General features: G+C 46.8%; 1 protein-coding gene across 1 annotated transcript; it reads left to right on the top strand.

The window, feature by feature from the left end:
• The first annotated feature begins 430 nt into the window (after nt 1–430).
• On the top strand, nt 431–19423 carry LOC142930583 (protein-arginine deiminase type-2-like). Its single transcript, XM_076073443.1, has 4 exons — nt 431–616; nt 15556–15727; nt 16719–16791; nt 19001–19423. Exons 1-4 carry the CDS (start codon nt 525–527, stop codon nt 19093–19095), a joined length of 432 nt encoding a protein of 143 aa, XP_075929558.1. The 5' UTR covers nt 431–524; the 3' UTR covers nt 19096–19423.
• The last annotated feature ends 783 nt before the right edge of the window (nt 19424–20206 follow it).

Below are 20206 nucleotides of genomic sequence, written 5' to 3'. Positions count from 1 at the left end.
GACACCTGCTGCTGTATATTTGGAGTGTGCGTGTCTCTCTCTCTCTGGTCGCGTGGATTTTTCTCCGGGTCCTTCGGGTTTTCCCTCCCACCATGCCTACCGCCTCCCCTCCATCCTTGCCCCCTCCCCTCCCTACCTACCCCCTCCCCTCCATCTCTACCCCCTCCCATCCATCCCTACCCCCTCCCCTCCATCTCTACCCCCTCCCATCCATCCCTACCCCCTCCCCTCCATCCCTGCCCATTCCCCTCCATCCCTGCCCCCTCCCCCACTTTCCGCCCACCACCCCTCCCACCCCTCCCAGGTACAATTACATCACCATGACCCAATAAGCACGAGCGAACCCTTCCTTATATTTCGCGCCGACAAAAAGTCGTGACTCACGACCCCCCATATAAGACGCCTGGCTATTTAAAGAGCCTTAAGCAGCTGATAACGTGATCCCGAGCGGCTGCTCTTCTTAGCTTGAGTTGCCCCGTCGTGTTTTGCAGGTGCAGTAGGAAGGAAGGCGTGCGGAGGACAACATGGCCAAGACTCGGACAATCTACCTGCAGCTGGACAAGGTCCTGGAGGAGGTCTTCGTCCTGGGCACTGAGCTGGTCATGGACATTTACCAGTGAGTGACGCATGGCGCTGTGTGTGTGTTACAAGTGAGTGATGCATGATGCTGTGTGTGTGTACCAGTGAGTGATACATGGAGCTGTGTGTGTGTACCAGTGAGTGACGCATGGAGCTGTGTGTCTACCAGTGAGTGACACATGGAGCTGTGTGTGTTACCAGTGAGTGATGCATGGAGCTTTGCGTGTGTAACAGTGAGTGATGTATGGAGCTGTGTGTGTGTACCAATGAGTGATACATGGAGCTGTGTGTGTCACCAGTGAGTGACGCATGGAGCTGTGTGTGTTACACCTGTAAGTGATATATTTGAGCTGTGTGTTGAGCAGTCGTAAAGTGGTCGAACAGAGCCGGTATACACCTATAACACTGTTTTGTTGTCGTTCCCGCGCACCTCCGATTAGCGCGGTTGGCTACGTACGGTGCGAAAGAAAGTTCAACATACATATAACTGTTCCCACTCCGATGCTACGATGTTTCCGCAGAGGGGAAACTGATAGTTAACGGTGGGAGGGATGTTGTGTGACAAAGTGGTCTCATGCCGGAACTTTTTACATTTTGACCTCTGATGTCATAAAGACATGAGTGGGCACGTCACCACACCCGGCCTTCAAGGGGAGTGTAGCTGATCAGGTATTTTCATCATGACTGCCTCCCCTAGTGGCCACCGATCCCGATAATTATGCTGGAGGTCGTGGGTTCAATCACGACTCTGACGCCTGCCGTATATTTGGAGTTCGCGTGCCTCTCTATAGAGATGTTAACTACCTCGCCTGGTGTACAGGAGGTCATGGGTTCAATCCCGACTCTGACGCCTGCTGTATATTGCGAGTTTGCGTGTCTTTCTCAATAGAGATGTTAACTTCCTCGCCTGGTATACAGGAGTTCGTGGGTTCAATCCCGACCCTGACGCCTGCTGTAAATTTGGAGTTGGCATGTTCTCTGTTTCCGTGGTCGTGTGGATTTTTCTCCGGGTTCTCCGGTTTTTCCCTCCACATTTAGAAACATGCGTTTTAGAGTATTTGGCTGCTATAAATGTACACGTTGATAAGCCACTTCGTTTAGATATAAATTGTGACCAGGTCGTTACTGAAAACGAGTTCCATATCTCAGTGGGCCTTACCTGGTTAAATAAATGTAAAAAATGTGTCATTTTTCTCCATATGTTTACACTACATATTCATAATAATTCATAATACATATACCAACGCCCCACATTGTCTTCATTGTTTGCCCGTCTACAGGGCGAGCAATAATAAGCGTACGCCAAGGACCGTAGTGGGATGGTAGTTGTAACAACGGCGGTGTAGCTATCGAGTGTGCAGGCATTGCCACTGCACCCGGGGGCCCACGGGCCGGAGGCACTCAGGTGCCAGCTATGAAGAGTGGTTTGCAGTTGGACAGCGTCCCCCATCGCAGTAATCTTTATCTCAACCACTATCACCGTATGTACAAATATATATAATGTACAACTATATATTATAATAGCTATACGGGCAGTTCTCGGCTTACGAGCCTAATTCGTTCCTAAGACCGGTTCGTAAGTCGAACGGTTCGTAGGTAGGAACACAATAACGGATTATTTAAATGCCCATGCGGTCGGTGTTATGAAGTCTGTTAAGGTTTAGCAAAACAGGAAAGCATCGTTAAACTCAATTAAGAAGAAACATTGTACATTTGCACGTAACACTGTAAAATAATACTGTGAAGTAAATCTTCATATATATAAAAGGCACAGTTGTGAATACGTGTGTCTGTTCAAAATGTTTAGCGTACTTCCCGACGTGCAACAAAATGGAAATTTGCCATGTGGGGACTTTCCAGGCTGTACACCATGCAAATATTATACAAAATACAATTTTTTTTTGGGGGGGGGGGGGTGCTCAATAATGCATATATGTTTCGCACGGCAAGTGAGCTGTGACGTCAAATCTGTCACGTGATGCGCGCATGTTGAAGCGTAACGCATTGTAGTGTAGTGGTTAGCGCGCCACGCTATGAACCCGGCTACCCGAGTTCGATTCCCGCTCACGGCCACCACCGGTGACGATTATTTTAACCGGTCCTGGGCCTCCCCTAGGTCTACTCAGCCTCAAACGAGTAACTGGTGTGGTGTTTGAACATATCTCACTCTTCTAGTCTCTCCACTGCTAGCCTGCCTGTCACGCTCCGCTCGCTTTGCTCTCTCTGCTGCTGGCCTACCACTACACACTCTGATAGCTTCCCACCATACACTCCGCTAGTCTCTCCACTGCTAGCCTATTACTATACACTCGGATAGCTTCTCCACTGCTGGTATCTCACTATATCTTCTGCTTGTTTCTCTACTGTTAACCTTCCACTATATACTCTGCTAGATTATCCACCTCTAACTATACGCTCTGCTAGCTTCTCTACTGCTAGCTAGACTCTCTGCTAGCTTCTCTTGTCTTTCCTCTTCTCTTCACTCCGACCAACTCAACTCTTTCTCCCACGCTCCCGTGTATATAAATCCCTCCTCAGTAACTCCTCGTGAATTCAGCAGGCGACCTGCAGTCGCCTAACGCCCGTGGCTTTCCTCGTTATTGTCTCAATCTCCCGGTCTGCCCGGCGTCTTTTCCCCGCCTGCATTTGCAGCCGGCCAAATCACTGCCATGCATCTTAAAGAGCCGCCTCCTTTCCGTTGCTCCCTCTCACCACCGCACCTGGCCACCCCGAAGCGACCTCTCAGTGTCTGTAACCCGCACACCGCTTGCAAACCCCACCCCACCCACTACACAAGTGACACCTCTCCCACAGTCCCACTTCTCCCGGTAGTGCTTGTTGTCTGACAGCTGAAGTAACTGAACTGTGGATCATTTGAAGGCCAATTTCGACAAATTATTCTGGAGGTTCCCTAACCCCCCGTTTCCTATGCGTACGTAACATTGTCAGTAGACCCCCCATACGCAAGTGTACGCATTTGGGTTAACCACCCCCTCCCCCCTCCATGCGTACGTACTAAATGGATGGCCCCCAGCGCAGCAGAGCACTAACCGCTACACTACCACTCCAAACAAACAAAGTTCCCCCGTATAGCCTTAACAGACTGTAGGGGCAAGTGCTGTTAGCGAGCACCTATGAAGGCCAGAACGGTACACGAGGGGGTGGGTGGCCAGCACCACGCCCGACTGCCTTTGTCTCCCCAGTGGCGATGTTTACACATCGCACCGGGTACTCATTTGAGGCTGAGTCGACCTAGGAGAGGCCCAGGACCAGTTCAGATCATCGTCACTGGTGTTGGCCGTGAGCGGGAATCAAACTCGGGTCACCGGGTTCGTTGCGCAGCGTAGCGCTAACCACTACACTACCGCTCCACACTCACTTTCACACACACGTCCACACACACTCACTTTCACACACACACACACAAACGCTGACTGCCATCGTGGGTCCAACTCATCACCTCGCGGACGATCGCAACTCTGAACAGCATGTTTCCGCGGTTCAGTTTGCAATTGCGAGTTCATGTTTTAAGTCAAAGCTATTTTGAAAATATATTTCATGGAAGCTGGTTCGTAAGAACGCGGTGTTTGTAAGTCGGACGTTCGTAATTAGTCTTCACCAATAGTAGCTAGTTGTAATTACTGGCGAAACGTCGTACTCAGATTGTAAATGTTGTGGCTTGGCTCTCCAACACGCCGGTGTGCTGTACCAGTGACGAATTGGTGACGTTCTATACTATTTGGTTCTATTCGGTAAAGTCACGTAGGTAAAAAAAAATGAAACAACAAAAATCACGACATTTCGGCCACAACACAAGTGGCCTTCATAAAGTGAAGGGACCATGCTATCACGAAGACAGCGTTGGAATAAAGAAAGTCAAGCCAGGTTGCGTCCTTTAAGCTGTGTGGGATGAAACCAAACGCTTTGACAAAGGAATTAGCATAAACTGCTGATAGAACACTTAAAGTGCTGGTAGAACACTTAACACGGGGGGGGGGGGGGGGGGAGAGGAATTTGACAATGCAAACGTTGTCTTGAAGGGAAATAAGCTGCTGTGAAAGTTTGGTATATCACTACTTGGATAAATATACTGTACCATTTAAATTAGTTTAATGTTTGGTATGATTTAGAACATCTTTCCAATGATTGCTTAATTTGAAACCATCTTCTCGGTTGAAATTGTGTCTGTGTTTGTAAATCTGAATTGCCTCGTGTACAAATCTCTGATGATAACCTGTGGGTTTGCAAAGGACCTGGGTATTGGAGAACACCATATCGTGATCACCCACAGCATTGTAACAGTGGTCAGCCACGGCAGAAGAATTCGTTCTGCCGTGTTTCAAATCTGATTTGTGCTCGCGAATTCGGTCAGAGACATGTCGCTTCGTCTCCCCGATATAGCAATCACCACAGGTGCAGCTCAATTTGTAAACCCCGGGGTACTGTAAGTCCGGAATGACATCCTTCACATATGGGATCAGGTCACGGATTTTGTGTACTGTATTGAACCGGACCAGGATCTTGTGTTTGTTTAGAATTTTGGAGGTCTTTTTAGTAACGCCTGGTATATATGGTAGTGTGATTGTTTTGACCAGAGATAAAGGCAACGCTACTGTTATTATGGATAAAGATTCATACAACAACAAAATCCAGAATCTGCTCAACGATGGAAGTTACTCAAAAATAACAAACAATTACCCCACTAATAGCCTAGCGATAAAAACCAACAAGATCATCACAAGTTCGACCTCCCTAATCGACCCAACTAATCGTCCCTCCCTAAAACCTTCTGCTGCAAGACCCCCTAGATTCTATGGTCTTCCCAAGATTCATAAAGGCACCCCACTTCGACCCATCGTATCCACGATCAACTCTCCTACCTATAAACTAGCCCGTTTTCTGTCAGATACCTTGCTGCCTTTAACTGGCAAGACCGCCTCAGCAGTACTTAACTCAGCCCAATTGGTCTCTATGGTCAAAGACGTTGTACTGTCCCCTGACGATATCCTTGTCAGCTTCGATGTGGTCTCTTTGTTCACCAAGGTCCCAGTACCTGATACCATTGAAATAATTGAAAATTTGGTCCAACATGGACTAGACCCCGATACACCTGCACTGGTTAGGCACTGCCTCAACAATACCTACTTTACTTGGAATGGCTCCTTCTACAAACAAAATTAGGGTACCCCTTGGGATCCCTCTTATCACCAGTGATAGCCAATATTTTCATGGAGAAATTTGAATCAGATGCCATCCAGACTTCCACCCTCAGACCTTCCCTGTGGAAGAGATATGTGGATGACACTTTCGTCATTTGGCCACATGGCCTCCCAGCTCTGAACCTTTTCCTACACCACATCAATTCCAGACATCCCGCCATCAAATTCACCATGGAAGTGGAGAAAGATGGCAAGCTACCATTCTTAGATGTTCTGTTTGAGAGGAGACCTGATGGCTCATTGGGGCATTCTGTCTACAGGAAACCCACCCACACAGATTCCTACTTAAAACCTGATTCCCACCACCACCCAGCCCAAAATAATTCTCTCATCAAAACTTTATACCATAGGGCTCATTGCATTTCGGACCAACACCACCTGACCAGTGAATTAAAACATGTACACCTGGCCCTCAAAAGGAATGGTTACTCTGACCGTACCATCCGCCAAGCTGTCTCTCCCTCCATACAGATACAACCACTTGATACTCCGGTCAAAACCATCACACTTCCATATATAGCAGGCGTTACTAAAAATATTTCCAAAATTCTAAACAAACACAAGATCCAGGTCCAGTTCAATACAGTACACAAAATTCGTGATCTGATCCCATCCGTGAAGGATGTCATTCCTGATTTACAGTACCCCGGGGTTTACAAATTGAGTTGTACCTGCGGTGATTGCTACATCGGTGAGACAAAGCGACATGTCTCTGACCGAATTCGCGAGCACAAATCAGATTTGAAACACGGCAAAACGAATTCTTCTGCCGTGGCTGATCACTGTTACAACGCTGTGGGGGATCACGATATAATTTTCTCCGATACCAAGGTTCCTTGCAAACCCACGGGCTTTTATCAGAGATTTGTTCATGAAGCAATTCAGATCTATAAACGCAGACACAATTTCAACCGAGAGGATGGTTTCAAATTAAGCAACCATTGGAAAGATGTTCTAAATCGAACTAAACATTAAACTAATTTCAATGGTACAGTATATTTTTCGAGTAGTGGTACCCCAAACTTTCGCAGCTCTTATAAATTCCCATTTTCACACCATCAATAGGTAAACTCCCCCTCCCCCCTTTCCCCCTCCCCCCCGCGCCAAACTGCAAGTCCACCGGCACTTACACCACCTCTTTCCTAAAATCCGCAAATCAAATGCTAATTTTTATGCTAATTTCTTTGTCAGAACACCTTGTTTGCTCGCACACAGGTCCGATGTCTGAGCGTGGTTGTGTTTCGCTAAATTCTCGTGTTTGATGAGTACTAGGTGCCTCGGTGAATGAATATACTCTAACTTTAACATAGCTATTTCTGTGACCAGTTACAAGCTAATCACTCAGCTATTTCAATGCTAAATTTGATGCTAATTCCTTTGTCAAGGGGTACCTCTGCGGATGTGTATACTATAACTTAGCTATTTCAATGAGCCATTTCAATGCTAAATTATATGCTAATTCCTTTGTCAAGGCGCTTGGTCTTCTTTATCTTCTCACACAGCTTAAAGGTTGTGATCTAAGCGTGGCTTCTTCCACTCCCTTCACCTGATGAAGGCCGCTTGTGTTGTGGCCGAAACGTCGTGATTTTTTGTTATTTTATTTTCACCTACGTGACTTTACCCAATAGAACCAAAGAGTATGGATCCTAGCAGTCACGAAAGCTTTAAATCTAGAATATCAAATGGTTGTTTCTAAACAAACACAAGATCCTGGTCCGGTTCAACACAGTACACATAATCCGTGACCTGATCCCATCCGTGAAGGATGTCATTCTGGACTTACAGTACCCCAGGCTTTACAAATTTAGCTGCACCTGTGGTGATTGCTATATCAGGGAGACGAAACGACATGTCTCTGACCGAATTCGCGAGCACAAATCAGATTTGAAACACGGCAGAACGAATTCTTCTGCCGTGGCTGACCACTGTTACAACGCTGTGGGTGATCACGATATAGTGTTCTCCGATACCCAGGTCCTTTGCAAACCCACAGGTTATCATCAGAGATTTGTACACGAGGCAATTCAGATTTACAAACAGACACAATTTCAACCGAGAAGATGGTTTCAAATTAAGCAATCATTGGAAAGATGTTCTAAATCATACCAAACATTAAACTAATTTCAATGGTACAGTATATTTATCCCAGTAGTGATATACCACACTTTCACAGCAGCTTATTTCCCTTCAAGACAACGTTTGCATTGTCAAATTCCCCTCCCCACCCCCACCCCCCCCCCCGTGTTGAGTGTTCTATCAGCACTTTAAGTGTTCTATCAGCACTTTATACTCATTCCTTTGTCAAAGCAAGACAACGTTTGCATTGTCAAATTCCCCTCCCCTTCCCCCCCGTGTTAAGTGTTCTATCAGCACTTTAAGTGTTCTATTAGCACTTTATGCTAATTCCTTTGTCAAAGCGTTTGGTTTCCTCCCACACAGCTTAAAGGACGCGACCTGGCTTGACTTTCTTTATTCCAATGCTGTCTTCGTGACAGCACGGTCCCTTCACCTGATGAAGGCCACTTGTGTTGTGGCCGAAACGTCGTGATTTTTGTTTTATTTTTGTTACCTACGTGGCTTTACCGAATAGAACCAAAGAGTATGGATCCTTGCAGTCACAAAAGCTTCAAATCTAGAATTGGCCACGTTCTATTTACGTGACAACCCTTACTAGTTAGCTGTGTTGGGTGGTCGCGGGTTTTAACGACACAACATTTATATTTTTACGCGATCTAACCCAAAAAAAACTCTATTATGGATGATATTGGTCGCAAAAGCCTACTACGTGTTAAATAATTGCTATAATAAGCGGCGCTATATAAATCTAGATACCTTAAGATCAGACATTCCGTTCACCAGCTGCCGTACCAACCACGCTACACCACGAAATAATCAATAAAATGAACACTATTTAAAACGCAGCACATATTTCACAAATCGGACTCAAAGTCCGATCGAGAGCTCAAGAGACGCGAGTCGCGAGTGTGTGGTTATGGGTAGGTGCCCTGGACATACGTGCGATGGACTTCTTTCGCACCGTACGTAGCCAGCCGCGTTAATCGGATGTGCGTTGGATACATCCTTCCTCCTGAGCACTAATCTGGAGATGTATTGTTGAGAACTATGGCAGTGGAGTTCACCTTCACAGCACTCTTTGCTTGGGTAGGAGCTCATTGTGGGGACTGGTGATGCAGTGGTTTGTTTCACCGCATAAATGAAACCGCTTATCTGACTTTGATTCCCAGCGACAGCTAACGTCAGTGGTGAGTAATCATAACTCTACCGGTCCTGGTTCCCGCCCTTCTTTTTTAAATTAACCTGCACTCACAAGTGTGGCAAGATGTGGTCAAACAATCACCATTATTGACAGGGCCTGGGGCGGGCCCTTATTTGGTAGTGACTTAATTTAACGAGTTGTAGCAGAAGTCTCTCTCGCGGGAAAGCAGAGGTGATAGATGTGCACAACATAATAGAAAACGTGGGTGGGTGGGGGGGAGTTAGTGGGTGGGAGGGGGGGAGTTAGTGGGTGGGTGGGTTTGGATGCGTGGATTTTGGTGGGTTTGGGTGAGTGGATGGGTGGGTTTGGGTGGGTGTGGAGTCTTTTGGCGCTTGAACATGTAGAGGTGTGTGAAAGGAATGTTCGGTGACCACCCTGAGGGGGTCTTCCGACGGGGGAGAGTGGGAGAGTGTATATATGGATGGGGGTGGGGGCAAGAGGGGGCAGGGAGGAAGTAATCAGCATTCTCGGGGGAAGATCAGGTGTATCGTGGAAGGTGGGTGAGAAAGGAACGCGCCCTATAAGTCATACTAACATCCACGTGGCTTTGCGTTTTGGGATGACAACCTCTCCTCTATTCTGGGGCCTTCTTATCTCAACTGGTGGCGGTGGGGGGTTCCCCCTCTCCCTTGGCCGCTCCCCGTCTCCCACCCTCCCAGGGCCTCTCCACCTTTCCTCTCATTTAAAAATGTTTGACGCGATTCTTGCTGTCCCTAAAAAACAAAGGCCCGCCGCAGAACGTTGGGGGCGACAAAAAAAAAACAACCGCTTCGCAAATATTTGCCAGGCCCCATATGCCCATGCGTCCCGGTCAACGAGGGGGGCAGGGGGACACTTTACTCTAATTTTAAACTTCGGCGGTCAGAGGGGGGATACCCTGACCTTATATACCGTTGCATTGCCTTGTAGGACAATGTGTTCATTGCCCGCTTGAGCTAGCAGGGTGTAACGCCTTTGCCCCCATGGGAGATGGTGGCTGGCGGGGGGTCATGGTCTTTCCAGTTTTACAAGGATGGTTTTCCTGGGCAATGATGGTGAACGCTTGGAGTAGGGCGTGCTGGTGTTTTGAAAGGGTTACTCGGTTTCAAGCTCCCCCCCCCCCCCCACAGGGCAGTTTCAATCGATGGAGAGAGGTTGTTGCCACATTTGTCAAATGTCACCTTCTGGTATAAATTTGGGATGCCCGGGCATGACCAAAACCGCGCGTAAGTGGGTTTGTATTGTGCCTGGGGTACATGCTAGACAGTCAGGAGGGGTTTGCTGTGAATTTTGCCCTTTCTTTTGTCATGTATGTGCCATGCATGAATTTTAACTGTAAGAGTTTTGAGCGGTATTGATCTTGGGCCGGATTCTCGGGGCTTTCCAGATTTAGGACAATTTCAGCAGTGTGATGTCTGGGAATAGAAGGTTTGTTCTGTTCCATTGTTTCAGAATTGCTGATCTGGTCCCAGCACCTTCCTTGCCTAGCAAACGGTAAGCCTCCGATAATCTATATGTGGGCCTTGGCTCTTCCAGACAGTCTATGATAGGGCGGTGGCGGGGGGGGGCGTCTAGGTTTCTGTCAGGGGCTTTGTTTTGGCGTCCCTGATCTAATACAGTAGTCCCTCAGTTAACGGTGACATCGGTTAACTTTTTTTTTAATCGGTTGACATTTCGTCTCCCATAAGACCCCCGTGGTTTTGACTGATGTTAACATTTTGATTAACGGTAACGTTTACGTTATGCACGCGGGGCGCCAATTTCGGCTAATCCGAGCGCTCGTAAGTGGGCAGAGCGTACCTCAGCCAATCAGCGACGCCCATTTATGAGCTTTTAGACCTCGACTGGCTTTGTTTACATGACGTTTTCTGTTTTGGCGTGGAAACGTCTCTCTTGCAGACTTATTTTTCAACTTATAAGTGAATTAAATGCACACTTATTTCGATTGCCAGTAGTTTTCATGGAACGGATGAAACAGTTAGCCAAGGGAGTACTGTACTATTATCTTAAGATATCTATTGTTTGCTTATGTAGTCAGTAAAGGCTTATACTATGGGATTTGCACATAATTGTGCACTCAGAGGTGTTTTGCAGCTGTTAGGATGTTTACATTCACAGCCAAATCAGTGACTGATAACCAAGGAATGTAAATGTGATCGTAAAAATGATTTATGGAAGATACGGGTAACATTCGGTGAGGTATCGCGTTTAAAGTAGGTCTTACCTTTATACCTCCACTGGCACCTGCCATCTCCTCGCCATAGCTGCTGCTGCTTGAGACTGTCATCACCTCTCAACTTAACTACTGCAACCCTCTTCTCGTTGTACGTACACATGTATGTCGAGCTTCTTTCACACCGCATGAAAGCCAAACCGTGCTAATCGGAGGCGTATGACGTCGCTAAATCTACAAACTCCATCAAACTTAATCCACAACACCCTGTAAACAATGCGACATCACCCCCAATTCGGATCGATTCCTGGCATCACACTCGATACCTCTAAGATACTCCGTGGACTTTCCTACCTCGCCCCTCTCTCTTAGCCCACTTTACTCCCCCTCGAGTGCTCTCTGCTCCAGAAACGAGGGCTTTCTGTCCGAACCCCTAAATAAACTTTCATGGAATGGGAGGGCACTCGTTTACTCTGCTGCTGCCCCCCCGCCTCCCCGTGGCAGCCTTCACATGGCCCACCCTGTTGAGCGAGAAATCACAACGAATGCCATCAACAAGGTGACCGAATATCGATGATCATCGATCTCCAGGTCTCCAGAGCAACAACACGAGCCCCCATGATTTGGAATTATTTTATTTTTCCCATCCAAACCGCCGTCACCGTTGCCCGGATTTGTCAGGGCTAGAGGCCTTCCTCATTTGCCGAAACGAATATCTCTCTCTCCCAAAAAAGTGTGTTCATTTGACCATCTACCGTAAGATCATTTGTGACCTGAGGAATTTATCCCCTCTGCCTGCCAACATTTTTTAAATCTCCCCCACCCCCCCCAAAAAAGCTCTGTACATGTGCATGTCGTCCCCATACTTGTACAACACCTTGAGCCATGGTCACATTTATACGCTTTGTTAATCCAAGTAGAATTTTGTTGTACTGTTGAAACAACGCTGCAAGTCGCTTAAATCCCCCCCCCCACCAACCCCCCCACCTCTGTCCACTCAACAGCATAAATGGGTGCAACACCGTCTGTCAGCAGGTCACGTGTGGTGGGGTAAGGGGCCGTCCATGAATGACGTCACGCACTTAGGGGGGGGGGGTCAGACATTTGTGACGATGTGTGACGAGGGGGGGGGGTGAGAAATGTGATGTCACATCAAAATGCGCAACTTTAAATAAATATAGAATTGTTATAACAACACTACTTGTTATAACAACACTCCTACAACATCAGAGTGCAGCGCCACATTAAATACGCACTACAATGTCAATAGTTTAAAGCGATTTGAAGCATGTTTTATTTTCAAAATGGAAATATGGTTTTGGGGGGGCAGAGCTTTGTGACGTCATATTTGAGGGAGGGGGTCTGACTTTTTGTGACGCCGTGTGACGAGGGGGGGGGGGTTAAAAATCATCAAAAATTATGGACGGCCCCTAAAGTGTGGGTACTCCCGTGCTCTTCCAAGATGTCTGCCCATCGTGGAAGAGAAGCCCACGTGCCCTCGAGTGGAGAGGTCCTGTCGTTAGCAGCGGTCAGAATCAGAAACTTTATTATCCTCGAGTAATCCGATGAGCTAAAACTCATTCTTTTTTCACAGATATCCAGGAGAAATCAAATGCAGTGTGAGTAAAGCGAATGCAGGGCAGCATCAACTTTGCACGAACGCAATTCGTATATACCCAGGGCTCGGCAACTTTTCAAAAAAGAAGAGACATTTTTGTTTTGTCTTTGACCAATATAGTTCGAGAGCCGTTCGCACTCTGAGCTCCTTGTTACACACAAACACAGCAGCAGGTATACAGGCAGATGACAACCACATTGTGACTTAACCAAAATAGGTGATGGAATAAACTGCGTCTATTTAGTTTTTGTCCCCCTTAATGACACTTTAACAATACAGTTTGACTTTTGTACATTTCGCCATCGTCTAGATATTCTAAAGTGACCCATTCCCTGCCATACTTAATCAATTATCTTTACGTTCAATTACGTTTAAGGCCTACTGTCTATTTTACGGCCGCCCGCAAGGGGGAAGCCAAAGAGCCACCACATGCGACTCCGGAGCCGCAGGTTGCCAACCCCCCCTGGTATAACCCATGGCGCTTGGCCATCTGCAATGATTCCAATCGTCCGCACATCCCCAGTGATTTGTACACGCTGTAGATGTAGCAACTCGCAGATAACATTCTGGTTCAGAAGTGCCCATCAATGGCCGCACCACAGATTTGTTTGAGTTGTCGGTGGGCACTTCTGAACCGGAATTTTCTTTGTCGCCAGCAGCGGTCAGAATTGGAACCTTTATTATGCTGGAGGAATCCGATGAGCTATAAAGCTCTTTTTTCACAGATGTTCAGGAGAAAGTACATGCTTGTGCGAGGAAAGTTAAATGCAGGGCAGCACCAACTTTGCATAAATGTATTTCCTATAACCCATGGCGTTTGGCCATCTGCTCTTATTCCAATCATTCGCATATCCCCAACGAATTGTACATGCTGTAGATGTAGCGACTCACAGAGAACATTCTGGTTAAGAAGTGACCACCAACAGCCGGCGGGGTTTACAACCGAACAATTTGTGGCTCGTTTCATCATCTTGTCTCTCTCGTGCGCGTGTGCAACAGTGAAGAAGGGGTCGGCGACGAAGTGCCCTTGGCTAAAGGTTCAGAACGCAGTGGTCACCACATAAGAGACACAACTCAATAACTGTGCAAGTTTACCTGTGCCTATGGTTCGGTGCCCAGGGCTCCCTCTCCAGATGCGATTGCTTTGCCCTACAGCTATGCAGATTGGTGCTGTTTCCCGAGGCCCATTCATTGCTATGTTCTATGTTTATGTACTGTATGTTGAACTTCTTTAGCGGCGTACGTAGCCTACCGTACTAATCGGAGGTGCGGGGGAAGGACGACTCACTGTACAAGCAGCATTGATTAATATGGACTGGGACTTGGGGTGGGGGGGTACTTTGGTGTCTGATTCACGCTGCTGTCACAGAAGCGTTGCCAAAAACAAAAAAAGGTCACACGTTGCAATGGGGAGATGGGGGGTAAGCAGTTTGCAAGCAGAACAAATTAACCAATCGAATGCGAGCCCTAGCCTTAAACCATAACCAACTAGGCAGTCAACCACAAGTACTAACCTTAGGTGCACACAACCTATGCATGCATACACATATATACAAAGACAAATATGCCCTCTGTAGCGTTTACCAGATTGTTGGGGGGCAAGTGCTGTTGGTAACCACCTCACGAAGACCATCATGGCACACTAGAGTTAACTATTAATTTTTATTTTATTTTACCAGATCAGACCCACTGAGCTGCATAGCTCTTTTTCAGAAGCGACCTGACCACAAATAATAGATTAACAAAGTATCAATCACGTGGAAATGTATCATAGTCAAATACTCTAAACGCATGTTTCTAAATGCAGCTCAGAGGTATGTTAACTTAACAATGGTTGGTGGCTGTCACACAAACCTGCTTTGCATGTGTCTGAACTGATAATTATCAATTATAATTGAGATAAAGTGGCCACCCAAACGGCTGCATTAAATGTGCTAAGACATCCTATATAGAGTGTACATACTGCCACAAATGAGTTTCACAACTCCCGTGGAGAAGGCAGTGGTGGCAGATCAGCTCACATGCTGGTGCAGGAGGGACTGTGGCAATGCAGTGCCACGATGGGACGGTGAGGCCATCATCCAGCAGTGGATAGATAATGTCTGACGATGCAATCCGAGAGATAAATTGAACGCAACTTGCCATGTTGTTGCAACTGATCCAGTAGGGGCTATTTTGAGTGTAAACGACAACCCGTGTGTAGGACATTTAATTTCTGAAAATCCTGACAGACTATGTGTATTCAAAACAGTACAGGGGATGGGTTTTTTTTGTGAGAACTCTTGCTTATACGGGCGCCACAGTGGCGAGATGTTAACTTCCTTGCCTAGTATACGGGAGGACGTGGGTTCAATCCCGACCCTTACACCTGCTGCATATTTAGAGTTTGTGGTGTCTCTCTCCCCGTGGTCGTGTGGTTTTTTTTCAGGGCCATCCGGTATCTAGCTGCTATAAATATCCACGTGACGATAAGCCACTTCATTGAGCTATCATTTCTGACCAGGTCCCTTCTAGAAAAGAGCTATATATATAGCTCAGTGGGGGGCCTTACATGGTAAAATAAAACAATTGTTTAGCTCAGTATCATATTTTGGCAATGCAGCAGATTTTGTTTAGGATTTTACCATTCAAACTAATGCCAAGGAGTAACGCGTTTGGGATGCTGTACATTCAAATTGCCCTACCCCCCCCCCCCCTTGCCCATTCCTAGTGTGGCACCGCCGGGGGCAGAGAGCTTCTCTGTGAGTGCCAGCGTGGACGTCACGTGCTGGGTGAGCACGCCGTTCAGGTCGGCGGCCAACGACGCACGCGGCCGCGTGGCCGTGGGGACCCAGGTGCACGCTCAGGTGCTCACGCCCAGCCAGGAGGTTGGTGACAAGAAGGTGAGAGCATTACGCTGCGTGTGCATGCGTGCATGTGCGCGTTTGTGTGCGTGTGCGTGCACATTATGGGGGCACGGCTGGTGCATTTGCCAGTCATCTCAGTCGGTCAACTCATGGCACCTGGGTCTGTGGCGCAGTAGTTAACGCACCACGCTACGAACCCGGCGACCTGAGTTCGATTCTCGCTCACGGCCAACACCCATGACGATTAATGATCTCAACCGGTCCTGGACCTCCCCGAGGCCGACTCAGCCTCAAATGATTACCTGATGCAGTGTATAAAAACATTGCCACTGAGGAGACAAAGGCGGCCAAGCGTGGTGTTACCACCCACCCCGTCTTTGCCTTGCCGACCTTCATAGGTGCTCGTCAATAGCACTTGCCCCAATAGGCTGTTAAAGGCTATATGGGGAATCTTTGTCTAAATTCGTCCACCACCACCCTTTATAACCATTAATACTGATTCATCTGCCACTACAGTGAGGGCACTTAATCACTACCACGAGCAACAACACCACCACTGTATCTGCCACTGGATCCATTTACTCTCCACCGTGACCGACATTGATATCCCTGCCACACCGCTCTCATCCGTCCAAGTGCACAGGACCATTAGAACCAACACTCCTACCACCGGCCACTGCCGCAATCATCACGATTGCATTCACGGGATATGCCCAGGCAAAATGAGTATTCAGAAGAAGGATGGATGCTATTTATTCAACATATCAGAAATACAATGGAATAATTATATGTGATGGCAATAGAACAGGTGTTAAGATGTTCAAACACCAAATAGATACCTATTTCAAGGAATCAAGTCTGCATTAACCACACATACTTGCAAACAAACATGCTCTGATAATATATACATTGTCTTTGAAACAGAGTGGCCTACACCAGAGATGAGGGTTTTGTTAATTCAGGTCTCAACTACCCCCCCCCCCCCACACCGCGCGGGGTACTCATCCTCTTTGGGTTTTGATTGCAGATGTCCGTGACCTTTTACGGAGAAAAGGCTGACGTTGCCCTGGCCAAAGCTCGAGTTTACCTGACGGCCATTGGTGAGATGTGGTCGCTGAGTGTCGTCACTTCTGCGTTGTGTCCTTGTGCGAGTGACAACGAGCGTGATACTTTTAAAAAAATCAAAATTCAGGACCTACGGAACGCGAAAATATGATTCAATAACAATAACACCCAACACCAACCATGATATGAGCCCCTATCTAATATGTGGAATTCTAAACCCAAAGCCTAAAACATTATTCTTGACACGCAAGCCAACTAACATGAGCTCCTCATCTTAATAACTAATAAAGTAGAGTCATACAGTGGTGTTTCTTTCCATTCAATCCCGGATTCACTCTGATAGTCACCCAGAGCTTTTCGGCGATATCGGGTAATGACAGAACTGTGACGTCACTTCCTGTGATGTCACACCGTAATGAAATGGCGACGGGGGGGGGGGGGCATTGAGCATGTAGTATCTAGAGTGGCGTTATCCAATTACCTTAGCAATCGATTATTCTAGCAAATTCTGTGCCATTTGGATAAGACAAAAATAGTTTATGTTAAAATAATCATTCTCACGTCTGTTTTCCACACGTTGATACTGAACAGAAGGTAATGGGTGGGGCGTGGTGACTCAAGAAAAGTCGGCAATGTCACGCTGGCCATGGCTTGTGGGGATGGTTTTCTCCCTTAAGGATGGGGGAACAGTCACCATTTTAAATGGGCCTGAGTAATCAAGTACCAAAACATAATCGTTGGTTACAATTTTTCATCAATTAATTGACTTAATCGGCTGCCCGTTCCAGCTCAAACAATAGCATACAATGAACTGCCTCATATACGCTACTTTATTTGCCATTATTCCTGTTATCTCTGCTTTGAAGCCAATTTGCAATTCATCTGGTTGTCCAAAGATCCCTTATTCCTGTATTTTAATTAACTTTTGGTTAAGTGGAAGAATGTGAACAACAGCTGTGTAACTCAAACAGATGTCTTTTTTTTTAAACATTGGTTTTCTTGATGAGGAGATGCACGCGAAGGTTTTGAAGCGTTGAATCTTTTCAAGCTCATCTCTCCTCTGTTGCCTGTTCTCTTCTTCATCCCGCCCCTCGCCCCTCCACTTCTTCCCATTCCTATCCCCACACGTCTGTGATACCTACGTTCTCCTCTTTTGTGGTCACTCATTCCTCAACTCGTGCACGCCCCTGCCATCTCAATCATGATATTCTGTCTCTCAGTTGTAAGCTCTGTCAAGTGCCTTGAGTGAAGGTGCTCTCTATAAATATAAAATTAGATGAGGTGTGATTGACATCATGCAATGTTCACAAAGCATTCATGTGTCTGTCCACAGGAGTTAATTAGGCGTCTGATCGTGGTTGAAGGTGGTTTAAACAAATCGTGAACTTCAGAGATTGTACTCAATTTATGAATGCACCTACGTCACTAGTTGTGGAATATGAAGTAAATAAACCATGGTCTGTTTCAACGCGTAAAATACCAACACAATATGCTCTGTCAGTCTGAGAGCCTTTTGTGTTTTAAACTGAAACTAAACTTTTTATGTTATTTTACCAGGAAAGGCCCATTGTGCTATATTGCTTTTTTTCAGAAATGACCTGGCCACAAATGGTAGCTCAACGAAGTGGCTTTCCATCATGTGGAAATGTAAAGCAGCCAAAATACTCTAGACGTGTGACGTTGATTCTAAATGTGGAAGGAAAAACCGGAGGACCCGGAGAAAATTCCATGGAACCACAGGGAGAACACGCACACTCAAAATATACAGCAGGCATCAGGGTCGGGGTCAAACCCACGACCTCCTGTATACCAGGCGAGTTGGTTAAGCCAGTAAGAACTAAACAGGTTTCAACTTTTAGTGCCACTTAAAGTTAATAATTGTTCCTGCAACGTTACAGTGCTTAGTAAGTAGTGCTTTTGTAATTCAGATGCACTGTGTGACCGTCATAGTATAATTAGCATAGGAATAATGTAGTTTACAATATTTTTAAAATATCAAATAAAACACATCATTACTTTAAGGACATTTGACTGAAGTTCATTGTTTACATCAAAAAGGTGTGGTCAAGGCATAACAATTCAATATAGTTTGGGACGGACATGGACAGAATTATTCCCTTATATTTAATAGAGAGGAAAAGAGGAACAGAGGAAGTTCGTTGACCTGGACTCGAAAGTGAGATATTTAAGCTTTGGCCGTGCGATGGTGACGATGCTGTTGTTGTTGTTGTTGTTCGATTACAGGCCTCTCCCTGGATGTGGACTCTGATCGAGATGGCATCGTAGAGCAAAACCACCCTAACAAGGTAAAGCGCCTGGCAAGGAGTGTGTGCGCTTAACCTCCGAGTCATCGTCGTTGATCCTGAGCCCCCTGTATTTTTCTTCTCCCCACGTACCTCCACCCTGTGTCACACCTCCTCCCTCTTGTCTGCGCATCTCCTGCATCGCCGCTCCCTCTGCCTGGCTGCTGCAGAGCACACTCATCCATTGTCCTCTGTAGCCTCCTCAACCACCTTTCGCCTTCCCCAGATGGGGAGAATGACGATGATCCGAAATGCCAGGACTCTGCACACAGAAAGAGACCAACGTTACCCTTCATACTCCGATCCCTTCACTGGCACACCCTCTGTCCTGAATAAACGTAAAGAGATCACCCCCCTCCCCAACCCCCTTCCCCTCCTATCCCCTCCTCGTCCCTATCTTTCCCCCATTACCCTCTTCCCCTCCCCGTATAAACAATAATGTCCCCCCCCTCCCCCCGCGGGCGTTCCCCACCTGTGTGGGGTAGTGTGCCCAGTTTTTTCCGCACTTCGCTAGGCCCCTGTCGCGCCGAAAACTCGGGGCTGCTGTTTGCAGAATTTCTGTTCTACCCCCCCCCTCCCAACTGCATTTTGGTGATCAGCGCTTTGTATGGGGCTCGCGTTAATCTGTTTTTTGTTGCATTGGGTGCAATTGTGAACGATCGCCATATCAGACATTAGTACATCTATAATGCAGGTTTTTTACAGTTACAATAAAGATATGAATGTCGTTAAAGCCGCCACCGCCACGAACCCAAAAAACACCTGTATTATGGATGATGTTGGTCGTGAAAGCCTACATGTTAAACATTAGTACATCTAATTGCCATTATCATTGGTTCACTACAGCTCAAAGATTCAGTCCCTACAAGGCGTGTGGTGACATTAGAAAATTTCCCATGTGTCTGTGCTCGGCATTTGAAGGCCTGAAGACCGGAATTGGTGACTTTGCCGACAATGTGTTAATCAGGGAGGCAGTTCCAGATCCGGACAGCAGAGTGAGGAAGAAGGGAGCTTCTGTCCAGAGAGCATGCTCTGGCAACTCGGGGCGGGGGGTCGGGAAGGGCTTGGCAGGGTTGTTAACAATATAAAAAAATAGAGGTCACCTCTGTTTCTCTGCAAGGGCTCACTCCTGCCTACTCCCTTCTCG

The sequence above is a fragment of the Petromyzon marinus genome, chromosome 42 (assembly GCF_048934315.1).
Source record: "Petromyzon marinus isolate PM22_M1 ecotype Great Lakes invasive population chromosome 42, UKy_Petmar_22M1.pri1.0, whole genome shotgun sequence".
Taxonomy (NCBI): domain Eukaryota; kingdom Metazoa; phylum Chordata; class Hyperoartia; order Petromyzontiformes; family Petromyzontidae; genus Petromyzon; species Petromyzon marinus.
This window is presented reverse-complemented; position numbering and strand designations above follow the sequence as displayed.